This window comes from Tamandua tetradactyla, chromosome 11, assembly GCF_023851605.1.
Source record: "Tamandua tetradactyla isolate mTamTet1 chromosome 11, mTamTet1.pri, whole genome shotgun sequence".
NCBI classification, from domain to species: Eukaryota; Metazoa; Chordata; class Mammalia; order Pilosa; family Myrmecophagidae; genus Tamandua; species Tamandua tetradactyla.
Window position 1 is genome coordinate 25,612,888 of NC_135337.1, and position 22,975 is coordinate 25,635,862.

At 32.9% G+C, this 22,975-nt stretch overlaps 1 protein-coding gene across 1 annotated transcript in view; it reads left to right on the plus strand.

Annotated features, from left to right (window-relative positions):
* The window catches only part of DPYD (dihydropyrimidine dehydrogenase), a 961,456-nt gene that overhangs the window by 249,761 nt on the left and 688,720 nt on the right, over nt 1-22,975 (plus strand). Inside the window, 1 exon segment of the mRNA XM_077120172.1 lies at nt 2,573-2,660. Coding sequence (XP_076976287.1) covers nt 2,573-2,660 — 88 coding nt within the window.

A 22,975-nucleotide genomic window follows, 5' to 3' on the forward strand; every position in this document is an offset into this window, starting at 1 on the left:
TAAAAATCCTTATATTGTGAGTGCTGTTAAGTGAATCTGTTTTGTTGAATTTAAGTTTTCACTGGAAGAACAGAAAAATACTCCATGTATTAATTTGGTTCATTCATACCTGCTCACTTCATAACTACAGTTTTTAATTGCCTTATTGTTCAAGTTAGACATTAGAAAAAAATTAGAAAACTTGTGACTTCATTAGGGATAACCAGAATCTACAAATATAAGCATAATTATTGCTTTATTCTTGTGGAATGGCATCTATCTTTTAACTGTTGAAGTGATTATATTCAATAAATTAGAGAATATTTAAGAACACGTTTGGTAAATTCTTAACTATTTTTATTTGATCACATAATAGGAAAACCTTTTGAACCACTATTGATACTCAATGTATTTATTGACATGAGGGCTAACATATATACTATAAGTATCACCACATATCAGTACAAAGGGGACCAAATAAACCATGTATTATATATTCTTTTTGCATTGTTTTTTTAATGTGTGCTACTAATTTTACTTTCAAGAAATTTTTGATGAACTCAGTGGTAGTTTTTCAGGGAAAAAAATAAGTATGGACAATAGAAATTCAACCAAATGATAGATGTGAATCAAAAAATGGCATTTAGAGAAATGACAGGGGAGAGGTTTAATGACTATATTTCAGAAAGGACAATTGATTATGAAAAGCCTTTGGTACTCATTGTGTAAATTTTAATTTAGAGAAAAGGCTAAGGGCGCAAACCAGAGAAAGGAGATCAGATTTAAAAAACAAGATATTAATTAGGTGCTAAGAAATTGGTTCAGACAATGGAGAGGACTCTTCTACTCACCAAAGAATGGCAAGGAGACAGGTATTATTTTCTGTGAAAGAAATGAACCAAGGTCTTTACACATAGAAGTGGATGGAAAATGAGCTAGCTAGTCACCTTTGTCACTGAGCAGTGTAGAATTCATTCTCAGTGAAATTCTTGGAGAATTCTGGTACATCTGACAAATGTGACAGTAGTGTATCTTCCTAGGTTATATCTTTGTGGCCTAATTTCTCTCTACTCCTACTCATGCTTTATGCTCTAGCCATACCCAATTCACCTACCCTGTCATTTGCTTTTCTTTCCAGCACTGACACCTACAGTTTCTATCCCTGAGACATTGTTTGGACTGACCCTGCACCCCAAGGCCACCCTTGTTTGCTTCCCTAATGCCCATTCATTCTTCAAGGGTGCCTTTTGGGACTTCCTCCCCTCAGGACTGATCTCCCTCCTGTGTGAGCCGTTGGCAGGCTGCATCTCACCAGCATTCACGGTGACCACACTGGGCTGCGACAACCTTTAATGTCTCTATGTTTCTTCCACTACACGTTCCATGAGAGCACAACTGTGGTGTACTTGTCCATAACTTTCATATTTCCGGGTCCCAGGGTCTGCCTTGTGACAGGGACTCATTAAATATTTGTTAAATGAATGAAAAAAATAAACAGATTCATAAGTTACTGTGCAAATCAAGGAAGCATCCAACCAGTGGTTTTAGCTGTCCTGATGTAGTAGTTATCAACCTATAATTCTGACATTATAGTTCCATTCATAGATATCAAATTCACCTCAAGGACTTTTTATTCGAAGATGCTGATTCCCAGGCCCATAACTCACTCTAACCTGGGCCTTGTCTGTGGAATCTGTAATGATTTTGCCAGGTTCCTGAGGTGATTCTTAGGCTCAGTAAAGTTTGATCATATCTCTGGTCAGTTTCCGAGGAAGCAGATTCCAAGATGAAATTAGTATGCAGGAAGTTTATTTGGAGATCAACATTTGTAGAGGAATGGAGGATGCAGGACTGTGCAGAATGTGACATAGTCACTGTAAAGGCCTCATTGGGTCCTCGCAGGCTTACTCCTTCCCATATGAGGCCAAGGGACTGGCCTCTAAGACCTCTTATTGACCTGTAATTGGAGGGAGTCTGCCACCAGAAAGAGGCTATGACCTTGGTTGAGCCTGTTCTTTTCAGCTGAGAGCACAGAAGCTTGGGAAAAAAGGCTTTGGTCTTGAAGGGACAGGAGTTAGGCTAGACATAATAGTGTCCACTGCAGAATCTGATGGTCATGTTTATGATATGGATGTGGAAAGACCTCAGAAAATCAAAGGAGAACAGGGAAAGTGGCAGGAAAGAAATGAAGGAAGAATAATTTGCATAACATTTACAGTGAGCAAGGCACACAAAACTTACCATCATAGACTGAATGCTCTAAGCATTGTTGAAGTAACCAGAGGTCAAATCAAGAATGATATAGTAAATAAGCGAAATGATTATCTTAAAAGGGCATGGTCCACTTAAATCTAGAAGGAAATATAAAGGATTGGCTGTTAGCCAAAATGGTGGTATTTTTTGCATCTCGGGATGTGTACAAAAGGTGAAACATGGAGACACAGATAAGGATTTTCTTTTATTGTTTTTTTTTAATAGCACCATTTTATTTATTCCTACCAGACAGTTATACTGAATGGGTATTGGGTAGAGAATAAATAGACTATTATTTGTTACTTCGTAGTTTTTTTAACCCAATTATTTTATTGCCTAGATGCCTGAAATGTGTAGATGCCCCCTGTCAAAAGAGCTGTCCAACTAATCTAGATATCAAGTCGTTCATCACAAGTATTGCAAACAAGGTAAGTTCAGAATTAGCTCTGCAAATGAAAATTAATGACATTTGATCTCTATTACTATCTCTGAATAAAACATAAAGAATTATCTTCATAAATTTGGTCAAACTATTTATAATAAGAGTTGTATGGACATTTGAAACTGTGGAACATTTTATTAATTAAGCTCTTCTAAGTTGTGATATGATTAGTATGAAATACAGTTTTCATAATTTATTGTTTTGAAAATAATTTTTTGTTGAAATTAATTTTAGCAAGTCATTCATGAAATAGATTGACCATAGCTTAAGCTTGCTAAATGATAGGAAATGTAATTGATTCCACAAACCATTTCAAATTTGTGAAGTATCTTTGTTTAAAAGCTTTGGAATTAAGTGGGCACATTGAAACACATCCCATCAAGGGAGTAGACTTCCTTTTATGGAAACTCAAGTAAGTTGTTTAATATTTGGGGTAATTCATAAAGACTGACAGAGTTGTAACTAAAAAAGCAACAAAAATAGAAAGCAGGCTTTATGAACATGAATAGAACACAAATTCTGAACTTTAGAAGAGAATCTTTCTTTGCAAGGTTTTACACAAATTTTCTAAAATTCTGCAAAGATCCAATAAGTTCCCCTTCTACAACCAGATGTCTTTTTAGACATAAGGAACATTTCTTACTATGTTTATTACATAACATATTTTGGGAGAAAAAAGTAAACAAATGTACATAGCTTTAGGAGTTTAAAAGAATTAAAGGTTACTACTCGGGGGGGGTGGGGGGCAGTGGTAGAATTAATTTGCATGGTCAGATTTATTGGGATCTTAAGTCTGAGTTGAATTTTTACATTGGCCACATACTGTGAACCCAGGGAAAATTACTTGACTCTTTACGTTAGTAAATAAAGGAAAGAATATTTGTTTTTCATGGTTATAGTATAAACTGAATAATACCCGTATGTTAAAATATCTAACATGTAGACTTACTCAACACATATTTGTTGATGTGCAATCATTAATTTTCCCACTCATTCAATATGATAAGTACTATAAATGTGTTTGCTATTTCTGTTGTTCTTGTGATTTATTGAACACCTACTCTCTGCCAAACAGTGCCTAGCACTGGGTGAAATAGGGTCCTGCTGTGCCCTACCTTTTTAGAAATACACAGTCCTTGAATGAAAACCGATGCATTTTAAAAACAAGAAAGCAAGCAAGAAACAAACAAAAAAACCCTAACCATAATTCAGTATTGTGAGTGCTACAATCCCTGTAATCCAGGAAGAGTATTCAGCATGAGAAAAGGCAGGGATGTAAGAGAGGACATAGCAGGCTTTGGGAAGCCGTAGTATATTCAGTGTGGCTAGAATAGAGCCTGGAATACTAGAAAATAGACAATGCAAGTAATTTAGGATTAAATTATGAAAATATATGAATGCCATGCTAAATAGTTGGGACTTAAACCTGTAGGCAGTAGGAAATCATCAATAGTTTATTTTAATGTTTAAAATATTAGTATTTAATATTTATTTTAATATATTAATATTTTAATATAGCTTTGTAATTGGAAAGATAAATTCTGGAAAGGTATCTCATTAAATAACTTCATAGCATCCCAACATCTGTCATCATGGGACATATGTCTTATATGTGCACACAGATATTTGCATGAGACTTTATGGTATCCTATTTATTTGATAATGACCCCATCAGAAAAGAAGTGAAACAAAATGCTCAGAGTTTGAAGTAGTGAGTATTTGGGCTAAAAAATGTATGTAATATAGTGCTCCTGATATCAAACATGAGGATATCATGCTAATGGTCCATCTTAAAATATCCATGCTAATTAAATTTTTGCAAGGTATTCTAAAATTCTAATTAGTATATACTCTAATCATTCAAGGTCTACACAAATTTATAAAAATAAGTAAGTGAATAAAAGACGAAAGGAGATATAGGGTTGTTTGAAAAGTTTATAAAATGTCTAAGCTCAGAATCATCTTTATTTTAAAACTTCTTTCTATTTCACTAACTTTTCCATGTTCTTTACCATCTAATGAAGCATTGCATTTGTGTTTATGTAAACAGATATCCATATGAACTTAAGATATTTCAAAATATTGTATTGAAAAATATGGTCTTTTGTCAGGCATTTAAGTAACTCTATTGTATGTTGTGTTTTGTTGAAGAACCACTGTAGCAATCATAAAAGGTCAGAGATTCTTGTTCTTTAAAGCCTGCAGCTTTTTAGATATTTACCGGCTGTGTACACTGTAGGTTCTCTCACACTGCTCAGCCTGTGGACCTCAACTCAGGAGGGGTTTTTCCCAGGTTGAGAGGGTAATTGAATCGCCAGACTCAATGAGCCTTGTGCCTCTTTGAGAAAAGGATGTCGCTTGTGTTGTATTGTGTTAGGTTTCTGTGATTCAGTGGAGTTTAGGCCAGTACGTTCATTCTTTATTTTCTTACAAACTGGATTACAGGTCTAGTTTCCAAAGCTACACTCAATTCTATTGTACCTCCTCAGTCAGTTTTTCTCTGTTTCTTTCTTGCAGGCTGTTGTTTGCAATTGTATGTCTCAATTGGAAGTACACATTTCAGACTCATCAAACTGTGAATACTGGGTTACATTTCTTGATAGTTTTCCTTTAAGAGACACTGTATACGAATGCACAAAGTTAATCTACAAATGTGAAAGAAACATCAGTTTTTAAAAATACTCCTTGATTTCATGATCCTTTATTTAAAAAATGGAGATATTTTATCTTTTCAAATTTGTAACATTAAATGGTAAAGCATTAGCTTTTCCACTAATGTGTGTATTTTTTGCAGAATCAGCACACTGAGAATTCTGTGGCTTTTATATATGGATGAATAATTTTAATAATATACATTAGAGAAAAACTGACATGTAAAATAAAAGGTTCTTCTTTACGACAGAAACCTATTGAAAGTAACTGGAGTCAGAAGCAAAAAATCTAACCAGAAGACTTTATTAACACAGTACTATTGATGAAACTATTTGTCTTTCGAAAACATGGTTGTATTGCTATATGTATTTATGCATCATATAAGTGTTACAAGGCAGCCCAGAGTGCAATTAAAAGATCGTTGCTTCCTTTTGATTATGCATTTCAATTGCAAGAGCTGTTTTATATCCTTATCAAACTATATTTTGGTCACTTCCATAATAATTTTTCTAAAAGCAGAGTTCTAATTATATTATTTTCTATACCAAAAAAACTCAGTGTCTCCCCAGGGACTAGAAAGTCATGTCTAAATACATAACCTATTATGCAAGCCTATGGAACTTTTGCCCATTATTATAATATAGAATTCGGTAGACTAAAAATTTAGGAAGCTCATAATTTTTCACCCAGTATTTTCTTTTTGAATTTTTCTACCCCTGCCTCCTGCCCCCAATTCCTTGGTAACCCTTAATCTACTTTCTATCTTTGTGAATTTGCTAGGCATCATTTATAGGTGATAAACAATATTCATCTTTATGTACTTTACTTATTCCTGTTAGCATAATGTTTTGAAGATTCTTCCATGTTACAGCATGTCTCATAACACCATTATTTCTTATGACCAAACAGTATTTCATTGAATATATGTATCACATTTTGTTTATACATTCATCTGATGATGAATACTTGGGTTAGTTTCCACCTTTTGGCTATTGTGAATAAACCCTGGTGTGCAAAGTGTCTGTTTGAGACCCCTTTTCATTGATTTGGGTATATTGCTCAGAAGTGGAATTGCTGAGTCATATTGTAATTCTATATTTAATTTTTTAAGGAACCACCCTATTCCTTTCCACAGTGAATACATTTTACATTACCATCACCAATTCACTAGAGCACCAGTTTCTCTGCATCCTTTACCATACTTGTTATTCTTCACTTAAAAAAAAAAAAAAGAAGTCATTAGTCATTGGATGTGAAGTGGTATCTCATTGTGTTTTCCTTTTTTTTTTTTGATTCCTGGGCAGGCACCAGGAATCGAACCTGGGTCTCAGGCATGGCAGGCGAGAACTCTGCCACTGAGCCACCGTGGCCCACCCTCTCAATGTGGTTTTGACTTCATTTCCATAATAGCTTATGATGTAGACCATCTTTTATCATGCTTATATTATTTTCTTCATAGAAATGTCTTTCTTTGTTCATTTTAAACTGTGTTTGCCTTTTCTTGTTGTATTTTAAAAGTTCTCTATATATTCTGGATATTAAACCCTTGCCAGGTATTGGATGGCAACTATTTTCTACCTTTTTGTAAGTTGTCTTTTCACTTTCTTGATGATTTCCTTCAAAGCAAAAAGTTTTAGCTTTGATGAAGTAAAAATTATCTATTTTTTTTTCATTTATGGCTTGTGCTTTTCATGTCATATTTAGGAATCCATCGTTGAATCCCCAGGTCATGAGGATTTGCCCCTAGGTTATCTTTTAAGAGTTTAATAGTTTTATCTCTTACATTTAGGTTCTTGTTCTGCTTTGAATTGAGTTTTGTATATGATGTGAGGTAAGGATCCAACTTTATCATTTGGTATGTGCATATCCAGTTTTCCTGGTACCATTTGTGGAAAAAAAAAACTATTCTTTTACCATGACAGCCTTCTAGAAAGTCAATTGGCCATGAGTATTTGGGTCTATTTCTGTACTATTAATTGTGTTTCACTGGTTTATTTGTCTATCTTTATGCAGAAACTACACTGTTTTGATTATTGTAACTTAATAGTATTTGTAATTGGGACGTATGAGTCGTCCAACTTTGTTCTTCTCTTTCAAAATTGTTTTGGCTATTTGGGGCCCTTTGCAGTTCCATATCAATTTTAGGATTGCTTTTTCCATTTCTGAAAACTGGCTGCTAGAATTTGTTGGAGATTGTGTTGAATCTATAAATAACTTTGGGTATTATTGATATCTTAATATTGACTCTTCCAATCCATGAACATGGGGTCTTTTTCCATTTATTTAGAACTTTTACAATTTATTTCAACTGTGTTTTATAGATTTCAGTGTAGAAGTCTCTGACATTCTTGGTTAAATTTATTTCTAGGTGCTTTATTATTTTAGGTGCTTTTATAATGGAATTGTTTTCTTAATTTCCTCTTTGGATTGTTCATTGCTACTGTATAGAAATACAATTGATTTTTGTGTATTGATCTTGTACTCTGCCACTTTACTGAACATGTTTATTAGCTCTAAAGGTTTCTTATAGATTCCTTTGGATTTTCTGTATATATGATCATGTTGTCTGCAAATAGAGATACTCTTACTTCTTCCTTTCCAGTTTGGATACATTAAATTTATTTTTACTACATAATTGCTCTGACTAGAATTTCAAATACAGTATTCAAGAGCAGTAATGAAGGAGGCTATCCTTGTTTTTTCCTGCTCTTTGTAATAGGGGGAGCTTTTAATCTTTTACCATTGAATATGATGCTAACTGTGGGTTTTTAATAAATGGCCTTTATCATGTCAAGAAAGTTTCCTTATGTTTTTAATTTTCTGAGTGTTTTGTGGAAGAAAATGTGCTGGATTTTGTCAAATGCCTTTTCTGTGTCTATTTTTTCTTTCTATTTTTGTGGTTTATCACTCAGCATATATGTATGTTTTTGTGATTTATCACTCAAAACTCATTACATATATATGTAATGAAAGGATTTCAGGTTTCCTTTGGTCTGACAGTCATGTTCTCTCACCTGTATTTCTAGTTGAAAATACTTGTAAGCACTTCTACTGATTCCAAGAGAATTAACAGAGAAGTATCTACCTGCTGTAAGATGATGCTCAAGGGAACAAAGATTTCAGGAAGTCTGTCTCTGCCATGCTCCTAAAGAGTAAACAAGCCATTATCCTGCGGATACAATTATGCCATTGGTTTAAATCAGCAGTTCTGAATTGATATGCCAATTTCCTTTACAGATGAGCTACCACTTTTTGAGAATTGTGAAAAATGTACTTTTTTCCTGGGATTGTATTTATTCTAAATTTTGCAGCTGAGGTATATTATGGTTGGATGTCATTTGGAATGTTGAAATTACTTTAATTCTGTTTATCCCCTTCTCTCCTTATAAAGTGGTGTTTATATTAATTGCACTTGTTTTAAAACTTGATGGCATGGTATCATTAATGCATTCATTGTTTATTCAATATTTCATTAGCTTTATTCACATTTTTTTGCCAGTTCTTTTTCATTCTTTCTATTGGAACTTGTAATGCCCATCTGGAAGAAGGTAGCTTCTGCTTGGGACAAATGCATTCGATTTTCACTTAATAGGAGCATGTTTTTAGAAAATTATATTTTTGTTTCTGAAACTTCTAACTTTTCTTTGATCTAAAAAAGATACTTTTACTCTGTATCGAGTCATCATCTATTGCTTCTGTTGAAAATCAACAAAATTTTATTATGTAATCTTATCTTTTTTGAGGGACTGTCTTAATATTTTTTTCTTTGGTGTTCATCAAATTAAGAATAATGTTTCTATGTCTGGATTTCTTTTTTTATCTTGCTTGGTTTTTGTTGGATTTTCTTGAATTTGTGGATTGATGACTTCCATCATTTTCAGGAATTCCTCATTGTCCCTCTCTTCTCTCTTTTTGGAATGCTTATTAAATATAGGTTAACCTTCTAACTCTGTTGTCTATGACTCTTATCTTTCAGAGTTTCCATGTTTTCCTTTCTGGGTTTCATTTTGGCAACTTCCTTCAATTCCATTTTCAGGTTCATTAATAAGGTTTTCACATGTTTCAAATCTGTTGTTAAAATGGACAATTGCAATTTGAACTTTAATTGGATCTTTAATTTCTAGGAGTTATTTTTATACTCTTTCTAATCTCAATTTTATTCATTTTAAAACCAATCCATTTTTTAAAATTTATTTATTAATTAAGATTAACAACAAACAAACTAAAACATTAACATGTGGTCATTCTGTTCTACATATATAGTCAGTAATTTGCAATATCATCACTTAGTTGCATATTCATCATTTCTTAGAACATTTGCATCAAATCAGAAAAAGAAAAAGACAACAGAAAAAAAAATAGAACAAAAACAGAAAAAAAAAGAAATTATACATACCATACCACTCCCCCTCACTTTCATTGATCACTAGCATTTCAAACTAAATTTATTTTAACATTTGTTCCCCCTATTATTTATTTTTATACCATCTGTTCTACTGATCTGCTGAACAAGGTAGATAAAAGGAGCATCAGACACAAGGTTTTCACAATCACACAGTCACATTGTGACAGCTGTATCATTATACAATCATCTTCAAGAAACATGGCTACTGGAACACAGCTCTACATTTTCAGGCAGTTCCCTCCAGCCTCTCTGTTACATCTTGAATACCAAGGTGATATCTACTTAATGCGTAAGAATAACCTCCAGGATAACCTCTTGACTCTTTGGAATCTCTCAGCCATTGACACTTTGTCTCATTTCACTCTTCCCCTTTTGGTCTTGAAGGTTTTCTCAGTCCCTTGACTCTGAGTCTCAGCTCATTTTAGGATTTCTGTCCCACGTTGCCAGGAAGGTCCACACCCCATTGTTTTTTAAAAGATATACAAATACTGTTTTTCATACTCTAAGAGTTCTACTAACCAAAGTTTCTGTGAATTTGATTCTACTGTGCTGTATTTGGCTTCACTCACAGTGTCTTGATTCCTTGTATGTTAATGATTTTTTTTTTTCTGACTGCTTGTTTTCTTTGTAGCTTTTATGAGGAAGTTCTTTGAGGACTGTGGAGAATATGTTTTTCTGGAAGGCATTTGTATTTGCTCTTTCGGGTAGTGGACTTTAGCCCCAGTCCTCTGGGACCACCTCACACTAAATTCTTAGCTTGATGTTTTTTCAAGCCTTGCAGATTGTGGTAATTCAAATATAAACATAGACATATTTGTATAATATGTGCTGGATTGTTATGATTTGCTGAAATATTTTCTCCCTCTTTGCTCAGTACCCAAATTTTAAGGCAGTGAAGATTGTTTGCACTTCTATAGGGGGTGAATGATTTTAGCTTATCTTTTTGGCAATGAGAGCTTATTCAACCATACTTTTATGGGAGAGCCTTTATATTAGACTTAAAACTTGTAAGCCATTAAATTTTTATTATACACCCATTGTTGTGAAAAGAGAAGCCTATGTTGATTTGCTCTGCCAAATGCATTTAAGATGATCTGATTTATTTCTCTGGCTTACTGCCTTGGCATTTTCAGTCCCTGGATATGCCAAGTCATGGATACATTCAAGGTGACTTTTAAAATAATGTTTGTATGGAGAAGATTATGGGAAAATGGTGGACTAGGACGCTCCAGAATCAATTGCTCTAACAAAACAAATGTTAAATAGGCAGAAACTGTCTGAATCGACTATTTAGTTGGAGTCCAGCATCCAGAGAAGTGTGAGGAGGAGACTCATGAATTGTGGTAAATACCAATGAATTGAACTCCTCATGTGGTGGCAACCATCACCCCATCTCAGAGTCTCATGGTGGATATTATTGAGTGTATTTAAACTTGGCTCTTGGTGTAGCATGCTTGTGTTAGTGTGGGACATAACTACCTGTTTCCCCAAGGTCTGGGGGGGGGGAGGGGTGTATGTTGGATTGCTCCAGCCAGCTCCAGTCAAAGACCTCAGAGGAGATCTAAAGATGATAGGATCCTAAAGAGCTGCAGAGGACAAAGCACAAGCTGAGCAAAGTCAGGGAGGACTTTGCACTTTGCATTCGACTTGGACTGACCTTCTCCGTAAGTGGACTGAACCCTGAAGGAGAGCACCAGCCAACCCAAAGCAAATTTTCAAATAATGTGTAATATGTTGTTGGTTTTTTTTTTTTTTTTTTGCTGATGTTTTCTTGGCTTTATTAGGTTCTAACATTCAAGAAAGTCTCTGTCATATCATTACTTGGATATAAACTCAAGAAAAAAAAACATTACAAGGAATAAATCCCAGGAATACCATTTAAAACTATTTAAATGTACAGTATGCAAGAAAAGTATGAAATAGGAAATGATGATCCATCTAAAGGAAGAGGACAAAAATCCAAAACACGTTTATCAGGAAGACCAGACTGTGGAGGTATCAGATAAAGACTTTTAAAAAATAACCATCCATAGGTTCAAGGAGGTGAAAGAAAATGTAGAAAAAGAACTAAAAGATGTCAGGAAAATAATCAGTGAAAAATAAGAGAATTTCTATAAAGAGAGAGATATTTGAAAGAGGAACCAGACTTACTAGTGTTGAAGACCATAATAACTGAAATGACCTTGTGTTAGGTGATGGTTTCTTAGACTTTCACCAAAAGTGGGGGTTCAAAAGAAAAAAATAGATAATTGGGACTCATCAAAATTAAAAACTTTTCTACATCAAAAGGCTTTATCATGAAAGTAAAATGACAGCCTGCAGACTGGGATAAAATATTTGTCAATGAATATCTAATAAGGGTTTAATATCCAGAATATATAGATAAATTCTACAACTCAACAACAAAAAGACAAACAATTAAAGAATAGGCAAACCATAGGCAAAAGAAAAGCGAATAGGGATTACTCCAAAGATACCCAAATGGACAGAAGCACATTTGAAGATGCTTGACATCCTTAGCTGTTACAGAAATGCCAATGGAAACCACAATGAGATACCTTTTCAAACCAAATAGAATGGCTAAGTTTTAAAACTGGTAAATGATAAGTGGAGAGGATTGACTGGGAATGCAAGATGGTACAGTTGCTGCAGAAGGCAGTCTGGCCATTTTTCTGAGGTTTGAGTGTAGAATTACCATGTGTCTTGGCAATCTATTTTGCTACATTTATACTGTGTTATATTTTGAAGCTATTAAAAATGTATGATTCTTATATTTATTGATCTCAAAGGTGTCCATGCAGAGTGAAGAAGAGCAAGTTGCAAAATAGTATAAATGCATGACACCATGTTTAGAAAAAAATTCAGTCTAAGTTATAAATAATATGGAAGGCTACACCTTACACTTTTTTGTACTTGGCTGGATTGAGATTGGAGAAAGGGTGAAGGGAGGTTATTAATATTTTCCTTATAAATGTCCATATTATGTTACTTCATAAAAATAACTTAAAATGTAATAGTAAAATAAAATAAAGCTTAGGGGTTTGAGAGTGACATGTGACAGGTCTTATTCAAAGTTTTTGTTGTGGTTTAAAGAATCAAAGAAAGATTCATATATTTTTTTCTTATACAGCTAACAGTTTCAAATATGCTTGTTGAATAATATATTTTCCCAATATTCTGAAATGCCACTTTTCACATAAACTTAATCCCATTTATTTTAGGTGTATTTTGAAACCCCCCATTTATCCTGTGCAACTATCTACATGTACAGGACAAAGCTGTTTTAATTTTTATATTGTTTAGTATTTTTACTATTAAGCATACTCAGTCCCCGATACTACATTTATTTTCAGATTATCCTAACTTTTCACATGTAAAATTAGTTTTTAAAGGGACAAAGTGTTCTGCAAAATAATACTGTGTTCATACATAAATGAAATGTTAATTTAATTGTATAAATGCAGATATATGCAATTTGCCTCATTTATCGGTTGATACAGCCATAAACTGCATATTCCAGAATTCAGTCGTTATTTTATTATATAACATCCTTGTATTGATTCTGGCACATGAGCATGTACTAAGTTTACTAGTGTTAAAGACAAAGCACTGGGTTATTATTTTCAAATGTCACAGCTTATTTCATAAATAGAGCTGAAAATGATAGATAATACATTGTCTGTTGAATCATTAGTACTTACATAAATTCTGCTGTGTTTCTGTTTTGTAATATATATTTTTGTAATTATAAAATTTTAATCAGAGCTATGCAAACTGTAATAGTAATAGTTTTTTCTTCATTTTTATTTATTAGAAGAACATTTAGTTTTGAAAAGTCTTCTGTAACTCAAGGCAATTGTTATTCATCTTTTAAAATTATAATCAATATAAAATCTAAAAGTAACTTACTATAACTAGATGAAAAAAGGTTGTCATTGTTCATCTTAAGCCAATTTTATATGAAATAAAAAACACTACATTATTTATTTTTAAATGGAATAATGTTCTATAATATGTATAAGTACACATGTTAAACTAGAATCACAAATTTTCTTTAGTAATCACAAAACAAAACAAAATACATATCAAGAAACACATATGTTAGAATATTTTCCTAGTATTAATAAATAAAAATATATGTAATAATGTCTAAACCAAAAGGAATTTTAATCTGTACTAGGCATTTCACTGTAGAGAAAGGCTGTGATTTATTGCCGGTCACACAGCTGCCTCGATAGTGTAACTGAATCTTCCAGGTTTCTTTCATATCATGCTTTTGTCTGCATCACCCTGTGCTAGATGTGAGTAAAGTATGGATACTGAATTATTAAAACGTAAAGTGCTAATTAAGTAACACATTTGCTATTATGACACATTTTGAGAAGATTTATTAACATCTTGAATGGCATACAAAAGTTATAGCATAGCAGACTCCATCTTAAAGAAATTTGGTTTTAGGTTTTTGAAAAGTAGTTTCAGGAAATTAAGAATTGCAAGTAGATCATCATAATCAATACTAATTATAATTTTGAAAGTAGTAAAGGATTTAAATTAAGGTACTTGGAATGGAGACTTGTGTAAGTTTCCTTGCACTGACTGTAAAGGGATGGCTGACAGCTGGTTTCACATGTCATAATATAACAACGTACTGTAGTAGACACCACGACCCCCGTGTCAGTGCCGAGCCAACCCTCACAAAATTGTCTGACTTCATTTTTTCATAGAAAAAAATAGGAGTGTGAAATTACAATCTCGTTCTAATGGCATGATTAAATGTTGGGGAAAAAAAAACATGTCTTTATAAAATAATCATCTTAAATAACAAATGGTCAATAACAATCACTGAATGTGTTGTTTCAATCTTGTTTGGGATAAGATTATTTCAGGGGAGACTATATATGAGATTTAGGTAGTTGTCTTCTTCAATTTATCATTACACATATTTGTTATCGAGGACATAAAATTATTTTAAAAACTTGATGAACAGTCTGACTTGAGTTTTTGATCTTTCTGTAACAAATAATGTAAAGAACAAACAAATGAAAGAAATAATAACAGCAAACATCCACAGGTTTTCTCCTGCTGCCAAACATTAATAACTAGTCAATTTCAAGATAAATCAGGAGTGGTATAATTAATTATCAGTTATTTCATAAGTAGTCAGTATGTGCAATGTAGCTTTGCTCTTACCATAAAATTCTTAGCAGAGGGAAGATAAATGAAGTACAATAATGCAACCAGATATTAAACTTCCACTTCAAACTCCTAGATATCCAAAGCCTTTTTAGTGTGCAGTGTGTTTGTATATGTATACTCTGTTTAAGCAAAAAGTGATATTTTAAGCCACAGTTCTGGTTACATTTAAAAATATAAAAAACTTAGTTGAGGTGTAAGCAAAAATAATCTTTTTGAAAAATAAAATTTATAATAGAATAATTGAAGAAAAAGCTTTTAACATTTTTATATAATATATGAATGGGGGCACTATCAATATTAATCTTACTTCACCTTTCAGTAATTTCTCAAATGAAAACATTCTTATTTGCTTGCATGTTGTGTGATATTTATAAATTATATGTGTTGAATTCTACCATTTTCTCCTTTTGAACTCTAATGATAATTAACTCTAACATTTTTTGGTCTCTATTTGCATTTGATATTTAGATGTAGAAAAGATCCTGTTCCTATGAAGTAAATTATACCAATAATTGTGGTAAATTATTTTGTGCAAATATTGGAATACACTAAATAAAATAATCCAGCATTCCATTGTTTCTCTATTTACATTGCTTACTAAACGACAAAGAATGAACAGATTTTACATTTGCAAATTTTTTACAAATATCTATTGCAATTTTTATTATTTTCTCTAGATATAGTGGGCTTTAAATTTTTCACATGTATCTATTATTTACTTTGATGTAGCCATTCAGAGACTGTGAAGCAGTTTATTATTTTTGTATTTTATAGAAATGCTTATTTTGTATATTAGGAGAGAAATGACAATAATTTAATTTCTAGTATTATACTCTATTTCATGCGTATGAGCAAGGACTATAGATTAGATATCATATCTGACCTCTAGGAAATAAAACATAGCAATAAAACACACATGTGAGAAAAATATGCAACTATCATAGCCAATTTTTAGAAACAGTAATCAAAAGGGTGTAGAAAAGAGAAAGAATACTCTGAAATTATCCTTGTAGGTGAAAAGTGGCCGAATTAGTGATAGAGCTTTGTAAAGGCAAAGTTGTCCTTTGATCAGTTCTACAAGGTTTAAAGGATGGACTTTGATGCAAAGAAATGTCTTATTTCATTTAAATAGGACAGTCTAAAGGCACCTATATGATTTGTGCATATCTAGTGCTTAGCAAAACGCCTCTCACATAGTAGGAACTAAATGCATATTTAATGATTAATAAATTGGATATATGTACAGATACTCACCAAATTATTTTGACTGACTCATGGGGAAAATGCTGAGTTCTCAAGTCAATTAAATAGCAAAGGGGGTTAGGGTGCAGATAATAGGATATACATAATATTTTTACTAGAGGTGGGAATAGGAGTGGGGTTGTAAAATGAAGTTGTAAGTGAGAGCCAAAGGTATTAAGCATTTTATTTAAAGCATTTAAAAATGAGACAAAATGTCAACAATGATCAATTCTTGGTCATGAATATTATCTCATTCTAGTCTCTTAATTTCAAAAAAGGGGATGGGGGAGATGATGTTCTCTGTAATTAGAGATATTTGTTGGTTTTCCGAAGGTAATTCTGATCTATTTCTGAGTTGACCATTGACAAATACTTCCTCTCTGTATGTCCCAAATGAGATCCTGTAGTAACGTGCCTAGCCCAATGCCTGAAGCAAAGGCATCTTCCACAGTTTTCTCCCTCGCTCCCTTTGCCCCTCCGGGCCGTCAGCAGTCCACCGGTGTGCCACCACCTCGGCGTTTTCTCCCTCGCTCCCTTTGCCCATCCGGGCCCTCAGCAGTCCACCGGTGTGCCACCACCTCCGCGTTCCCGGCTGACTGCTCTCCACAGTGAGCCTAACCAGGTGATCTGCTGGTTGTCTGAATGTGGTTCAAAATAGGAAAATATAAAGAAAAAAAAGGCTTTATCTGGGGTCCTCTCAATATAGGGGCAGAGTTGGTCTAAAAAAAAGAAAAGAAAAGGAAATGTTTCTTGGAAATATGGCTGAAGAAACATCCCCTTTATCTATAAATTTAACACTTTCATAAGATATATTAAAAATATGTCTCCAGTAAATGCTGTTTCTTCATGCTGTTTAAATTTTCCCCCACATTTGAACCCCTTTTTACTGTCTTTTGTCTTTCTTATTCTACTTCCTAGTATGGCTTTTTTTTTTTAATTGTCTTAAAACCTTAAGCTCTTAGAACTGACATTTTAAAAATAATTTCTTAGGGAGAATAAGCCAGAGGAGGTCAGGGTCAGAGCCTTAGGTTAAATCTATGCTACCTTTTGTATGAGGCATCATAACCGTACTATGATTTTAAAAATACATTATGTAAATATAAGCAATGAAGGATAAATTATTTATATGCATTTCTCAGATGGTGAAACTGAATCTTAAAGATACTACATTTTTCCTGTCAAAATAATATTGTTTATGAGTGGTTGAGGCAGGATTCCAAAGTTCATGAGTGTACGTACATGTGGATATGTGTGTGCACTCAGATATACTTATTTCCAGTTTGTTCTCTTGGAGTCAGATAAAAATTTACAAGGATGATTATTTCTGTATGTATTTAGATTTAAATGAGGCCATTTAAACACATTCACATTTCTAAAAATTTAGTATTTTTCAAAACTTACCTAAAATTTAGTGTATCTCAGTTAGGAAAAAAACAATTTCTCAGAATAAAATAAACTTCTTCTGTCATCATTTTTCTCCTTAAATATGTGACCACCATGATAACAGGAATTTATGTGTGTTCTGTTCACATATTTGCCCAATGTCTTTTGTCAAACGTCTGAAGACCCACAGATGTTTTTTTGAGGGTTGTTGATAGTGTTTCTTGTGGCTCACTTTTCTGTATATGCTACTAGAGACATTTTCTGTTCAGTTAATGTACATCAGTATACTTAGTCCTATTAGACTGCTCAATCCAACAATATAAGGAATGTTATTTCACCCTTTTCATAAGACAAACTGAATGAAGTTGAGCCCAAGTATTTTTTAAATGCAACAGATTGGAGTTTATCTTGGACGGGCGCTTCCATCTGTGAAAACTGTCATTGGAAGAAGGAAGAGCACTTTAAAATAAATCTACCAGCTGTATTGATAATCGTGTAGTGATATGAAGGCCTATCTAATACGATAGGACTATTTGTTAAATTAGTTATACCATATGACAGGATGGCTGGCATGTGAGGTTTTCACGTTTCTTGATAATGACATTAAGAAATCATTAAATTGCAAAGGAATGACATTGATTTAGTTTCAAGCTATAAATCTAATGTAAAACACAAAGAATAAATGTTTAAATTATTTTTAGAATGTTATCTCACCTGCATGATGCATGTTGTGCATAAGATATGCTTTAAACACCCACTGAGTAATAGAAAATTCAACAACTGCATAATGTGTGTAAATTAATAGACTGGAGACCATTCATTGTCTACACTTTTGTGCTGATTTACAATAAACATCTCAGACACCATTTTTGTCATTTATATATTTGTGAAAACAGAAGTAAAAGTACTCAAGCTCTATAGATAAAGAATCTCTTTGTACAAAAGATTAGATATTTCTATTCTATCTCTCCTAACTTAGCCCTATGTATTTCTTCACAAGATCGTGGACTAAAATGCTTGTGACTGAGTGTAACATGAAGAAAACCAGTCGAAGTAGTGTGTATTTTCTAGAAGGAGACTACTGGGGTTTCTACAAAGTACTCTTATAAATTTAAATTTTGCTTTTAGAGAGGTTGGAGAGCTCACCGAGTCGGAGGAAAACCTCTTGTTTAGAAAGAGGACTCAAGAAATCTTCCCACTCACCACGAAAGATAAATAATTGATATTGGTTTTGACATTCTCGCTGGGAAGGGGTGAAGAGTTCTCTTTCTAATAGGTTGCTGAATGTCTTTGACTCTGAGTACCCAATGCCCTAAACAGTGGAGTTATCTACCATTTCTCCAACGTTATTTTTGAGAGAAGCATTGCAAAGGTGATTTCTGAATCATTGCTCCATGTTGGCTCAGCCATTTTCAAAATCGTGTTTTTATATTCTGATCTGTGCCAGTGTTTTCCTTTTTCTACTTCCTATCATTTCCTGTCACCTTCTGAGAATTTTACATCGTCTGTTCAGTAATCTTCCTAGTTAGTATTGGCGTCCCTCTACTGAAAAGAACCCATGTGTCCCGATATGATTGAAAACTAAACCCTTAGTGTGGCATTCAGGAGTCTCCATAACTTGGTCCAAGCACACTTTTCAAATATATCTTCTAATGGTGTTTTCCTGTGAATGAATTACACTAGCCAAATTGACAACTCTTTATGCTAAAACACATCCTGAACTTTCTTGAATATTTATTCATATCTTCTAGAATGGCTTTTATGATATTCTCTCTTCTCTTTTAGGCCTCTCTCACTGAGAGTAATTTTTATTACCACCTCTGTGGAGCTGATATGATTTAGTCTGAAATAACTTCTTACTCTGACCTTTGAAAACTAAAGAACTTTGGTGTCAGGGAGTGTATGTTGGCTTTTTAAAAGTACCTATAATACTTTTGATTTAAGAAATACTCAATAAATTCTTGTTAATTTACTTTTTGTAATTTTAGATCCTTCTACAATTTTATGTTGATGAAAGAGCTACAACATGGATTCATAAGAGCATTAAATTTACTAGACAGTTTCATGGTCAGTAGTGATATTCAGTGATAGATAAGGCTCTAGTATTTTATCAGCTATAGCTAATAATGAATCATAGTATAATTTTGTATATTTTATTTATGTTCCTTTGTCCTCTTTGTCATCATTTTATTTGTAATGTTAGAACTCAATTTGGGGTTCATGAAGCAGTGAAGACTCTTGTGGAAAGAACCTCAGGTATTTGATTATCAGATTACATTTTTTCCTGTGATTGTTTTTTTAACTATCCTTAAAAGTGGCCTGCATTTGACATTTTATCCATGATAACATCTTTATATTGCAAGGACATTTCTAATTCTACTGCAGGACCAACACTTTTGGCATTTTCTCCAGCACTGCTCAGGTACAGGGCTTAGGAAGGAACTAAGGGCGTTTGCTTTGAAATAGACTAATTAATTGTGTTAATATTTTTTATTATTTCTATATTAATAAATATTTTATTCTCTTGAATTGTATAGTAAATGGAATTGTTTTTTTAAGATTTTGTTTTTAATATTAGTGTATAGGAAAAAAAATGACTTTCGTATATTGATCTTGTATCCTGCAACCGTCCTGGACTCATTTATTAGTTTTAATAGTTTTTAGTAGATTCCTTAGGATTTTCTGCATATGGTATCATTCCATCTGCAAAGATAGTTTTACTCCTTTTTTTTTCAATCTGGATAGATTTTATCTATTTTTCTTTCTTGATTACCCTAACATCTCCAGTAAACTATTGAATAAACCTGGTGAGAACAGCTCTCTTTGCCTTGTTTCTGATTTAGGGGGAAAGCACTGTTTTTCACTTCAAGTATCATGCTAACTGAGGGCTTTTCCTCGAAGCCTTTCTCAGAATGGGGATCTTTCTTCCTACTTGTATTTTATATGAAGTGTTTTTATCAGGTAGGAGGTTTGTATTTGTCAAATGCCTTTTCTGTGTCTATTTATATGATTGTGCGATTTTTGTCTTTTTACTATTCATATACTGCATTTCATTCATTGCTTTGGAGATATAAAACCTAACTCGAATTCTTGGGATACATCCATATGCTCATGTGTGATCTTTTTATATGTTGCTGAATTCTATTTGCTCATCTTTGCTGAGGAATTTTTCATCTGTATCCTCAAGAGTTATCTTTGTCTGGTTTTGGTAGAGGAGTGACACTGGCCTCAGAGAAGGAGTTGGCAAGTGTTCCATCCTCTCATATTTGGGGGACAAATTTGTGAAGCATTGATACTAAATGTTTTGTAGAATTTACTGTTAAGCTGTCTCAGCCTTAAAGACTCTTTGAATTAACTTTATTAGCTCAATGATTCCCCCTATTTATTAATAAGTTGGATAAAATGTTTGTCCTTTACTTATTTTATGTATGAAGAAAGTTCTGTGTTAGGCTTTGAAACTTATACTTTGGCAATTTGCTTTCATTGTTAGCCCCTTTATGGGACGCTAAGACTGACATAAAGACATTGGTAATTCTGACAACTTTTTTTTTGGGGGGGGAGGGTACATACTAATATCTTGAGTTAACAGATCAAGTCATTTATCTTACAATAACAACATTCTGTTGGCTTGATGGAAAGATTACAACTAAGGGAAGTATGTGAGCCAAATCACTCATGCAAATGTCAAGCATGGGGAATCTAATGAGCTAGCTACCTCCTCTCCTCTTTACATTGAAAAGAGCTATTTATGATTTTTAAAATCAAGATAAGGACTGTACTTTCATAAGAGGACTGTGGCTAGATTTTATAATCGTTTGAGTCATGAGCAGGGTTCTTAAGTGTTGGATACAGTATAACTTGGTGCTTAAGAGTTTGTGATTTGTGGTCAGATATGTACGACTTTGTAGCCTATATATTCCAGTTATCAGCTGTATGATCCTTGGAAACTTATTTGTAAATTGAATTTCATAGCACAGTCCTACCATGTATTCAGAAAATGTGTTTTGAAGAGCATTTCCTCATTTGTCAGAGATGTTTTATTTGCTAAGGAGACACACTGAATCTGACAAATTCTGCTAAACCACCATGAATGCTGTTAAAACAGTGCACTAAGTTCTTATATCAAAATAGTCTATCCAGTTCTGGAGTGTCAGTTTGATTCTTTCTAAAATAGATTACAATATTCTGTGACATTTTAAATTATTTTATTTATTTTTATCTTATCTTTTCCTGACATTTTGTTATGATTATTTTAAGGTATTATTCAGCCAACTTCAATTTCTGGATCACCTGTGATTCTGCTTGTATTGTTTATTTTTTTCCTTGATTATCAGACATTTAGTTCTCTCCTCACGTCTACAAATTTCTTATTGAGTGTTAAACATATATATAATGAGATATATAATGAGAGATGATTGATGATAAAATTAAATAACATGTCTGGCAGGGTGTTGGTAATGTACTAAAGAGTCAATAAACAGTGAATGCTGTTGCTATTGTTTATTGTAATCATTATTATTTAGTCACTAATAATTTATATTTATAGTAAAAGTTGATTATGGAATCTCAAGTAAATGCATTGACTTCATATTGCTAAATATATTCTCTCAACTTTTTTTAACTGTATTTTTTAAAGTAGTTTTAGATTTACAAAAAAATTGTGAAAATAGTAGAGAGTTCCAATATATCCCCTCCAGAGTTTCTCCTATTATTAACATCTTCAATTGGGATGGTATATTTGTTAAAATTAATGAACCAATAGTCATATATGGTTATTAACTACAGTCCATAGTTTATTAAGAATCCCTTTATTTTCACATCATGTCCTTTTCCTGTTCCACATTCCATTCAGAATTAAACATTATAATTATTGTTCCTGTCTCCTTAAGCGCTTCTTGAAGGGCAGTTTCTCAGACTTTTCCATGTTCTTGATGCTCGACAGTTTTTAGGAGTACTGGTCAGTCCAAACCATATATATAGTAGATGAAAAGAGGCCCCAAATATTCCATTTATTATTCACACTTTATTTAGTCAATAAGGATTTATTTAACCAATTTATAAATGAGTTGGGTTCCAACAACTATTGACAAAATGAATGTTTGAAACTCTGTGCATTTCCACTTAGATATAATGTTATAAGAGTGGGTTAGATTTACAGGCTTCTCCAGAATGACTTATTTAGCTATAATGTGGTTGAAATGCTATTAAAAATGGTAGCATAAACTAATTTAAAATAGTTAAGAATTCAAATTTTCACTCTGCCTTTAATGAGCTGTATGGACTGAGGCAATTTCCTTAATTATTCTAAGATGCCCCATCTGAAAAGTAAGGATTAAGTACTAACCTTCCTCAAATATTTGCTTTGAAGATTATATTTATATTTTATAAATATTATCTATTTTGATTATGTACATTATTGTTAA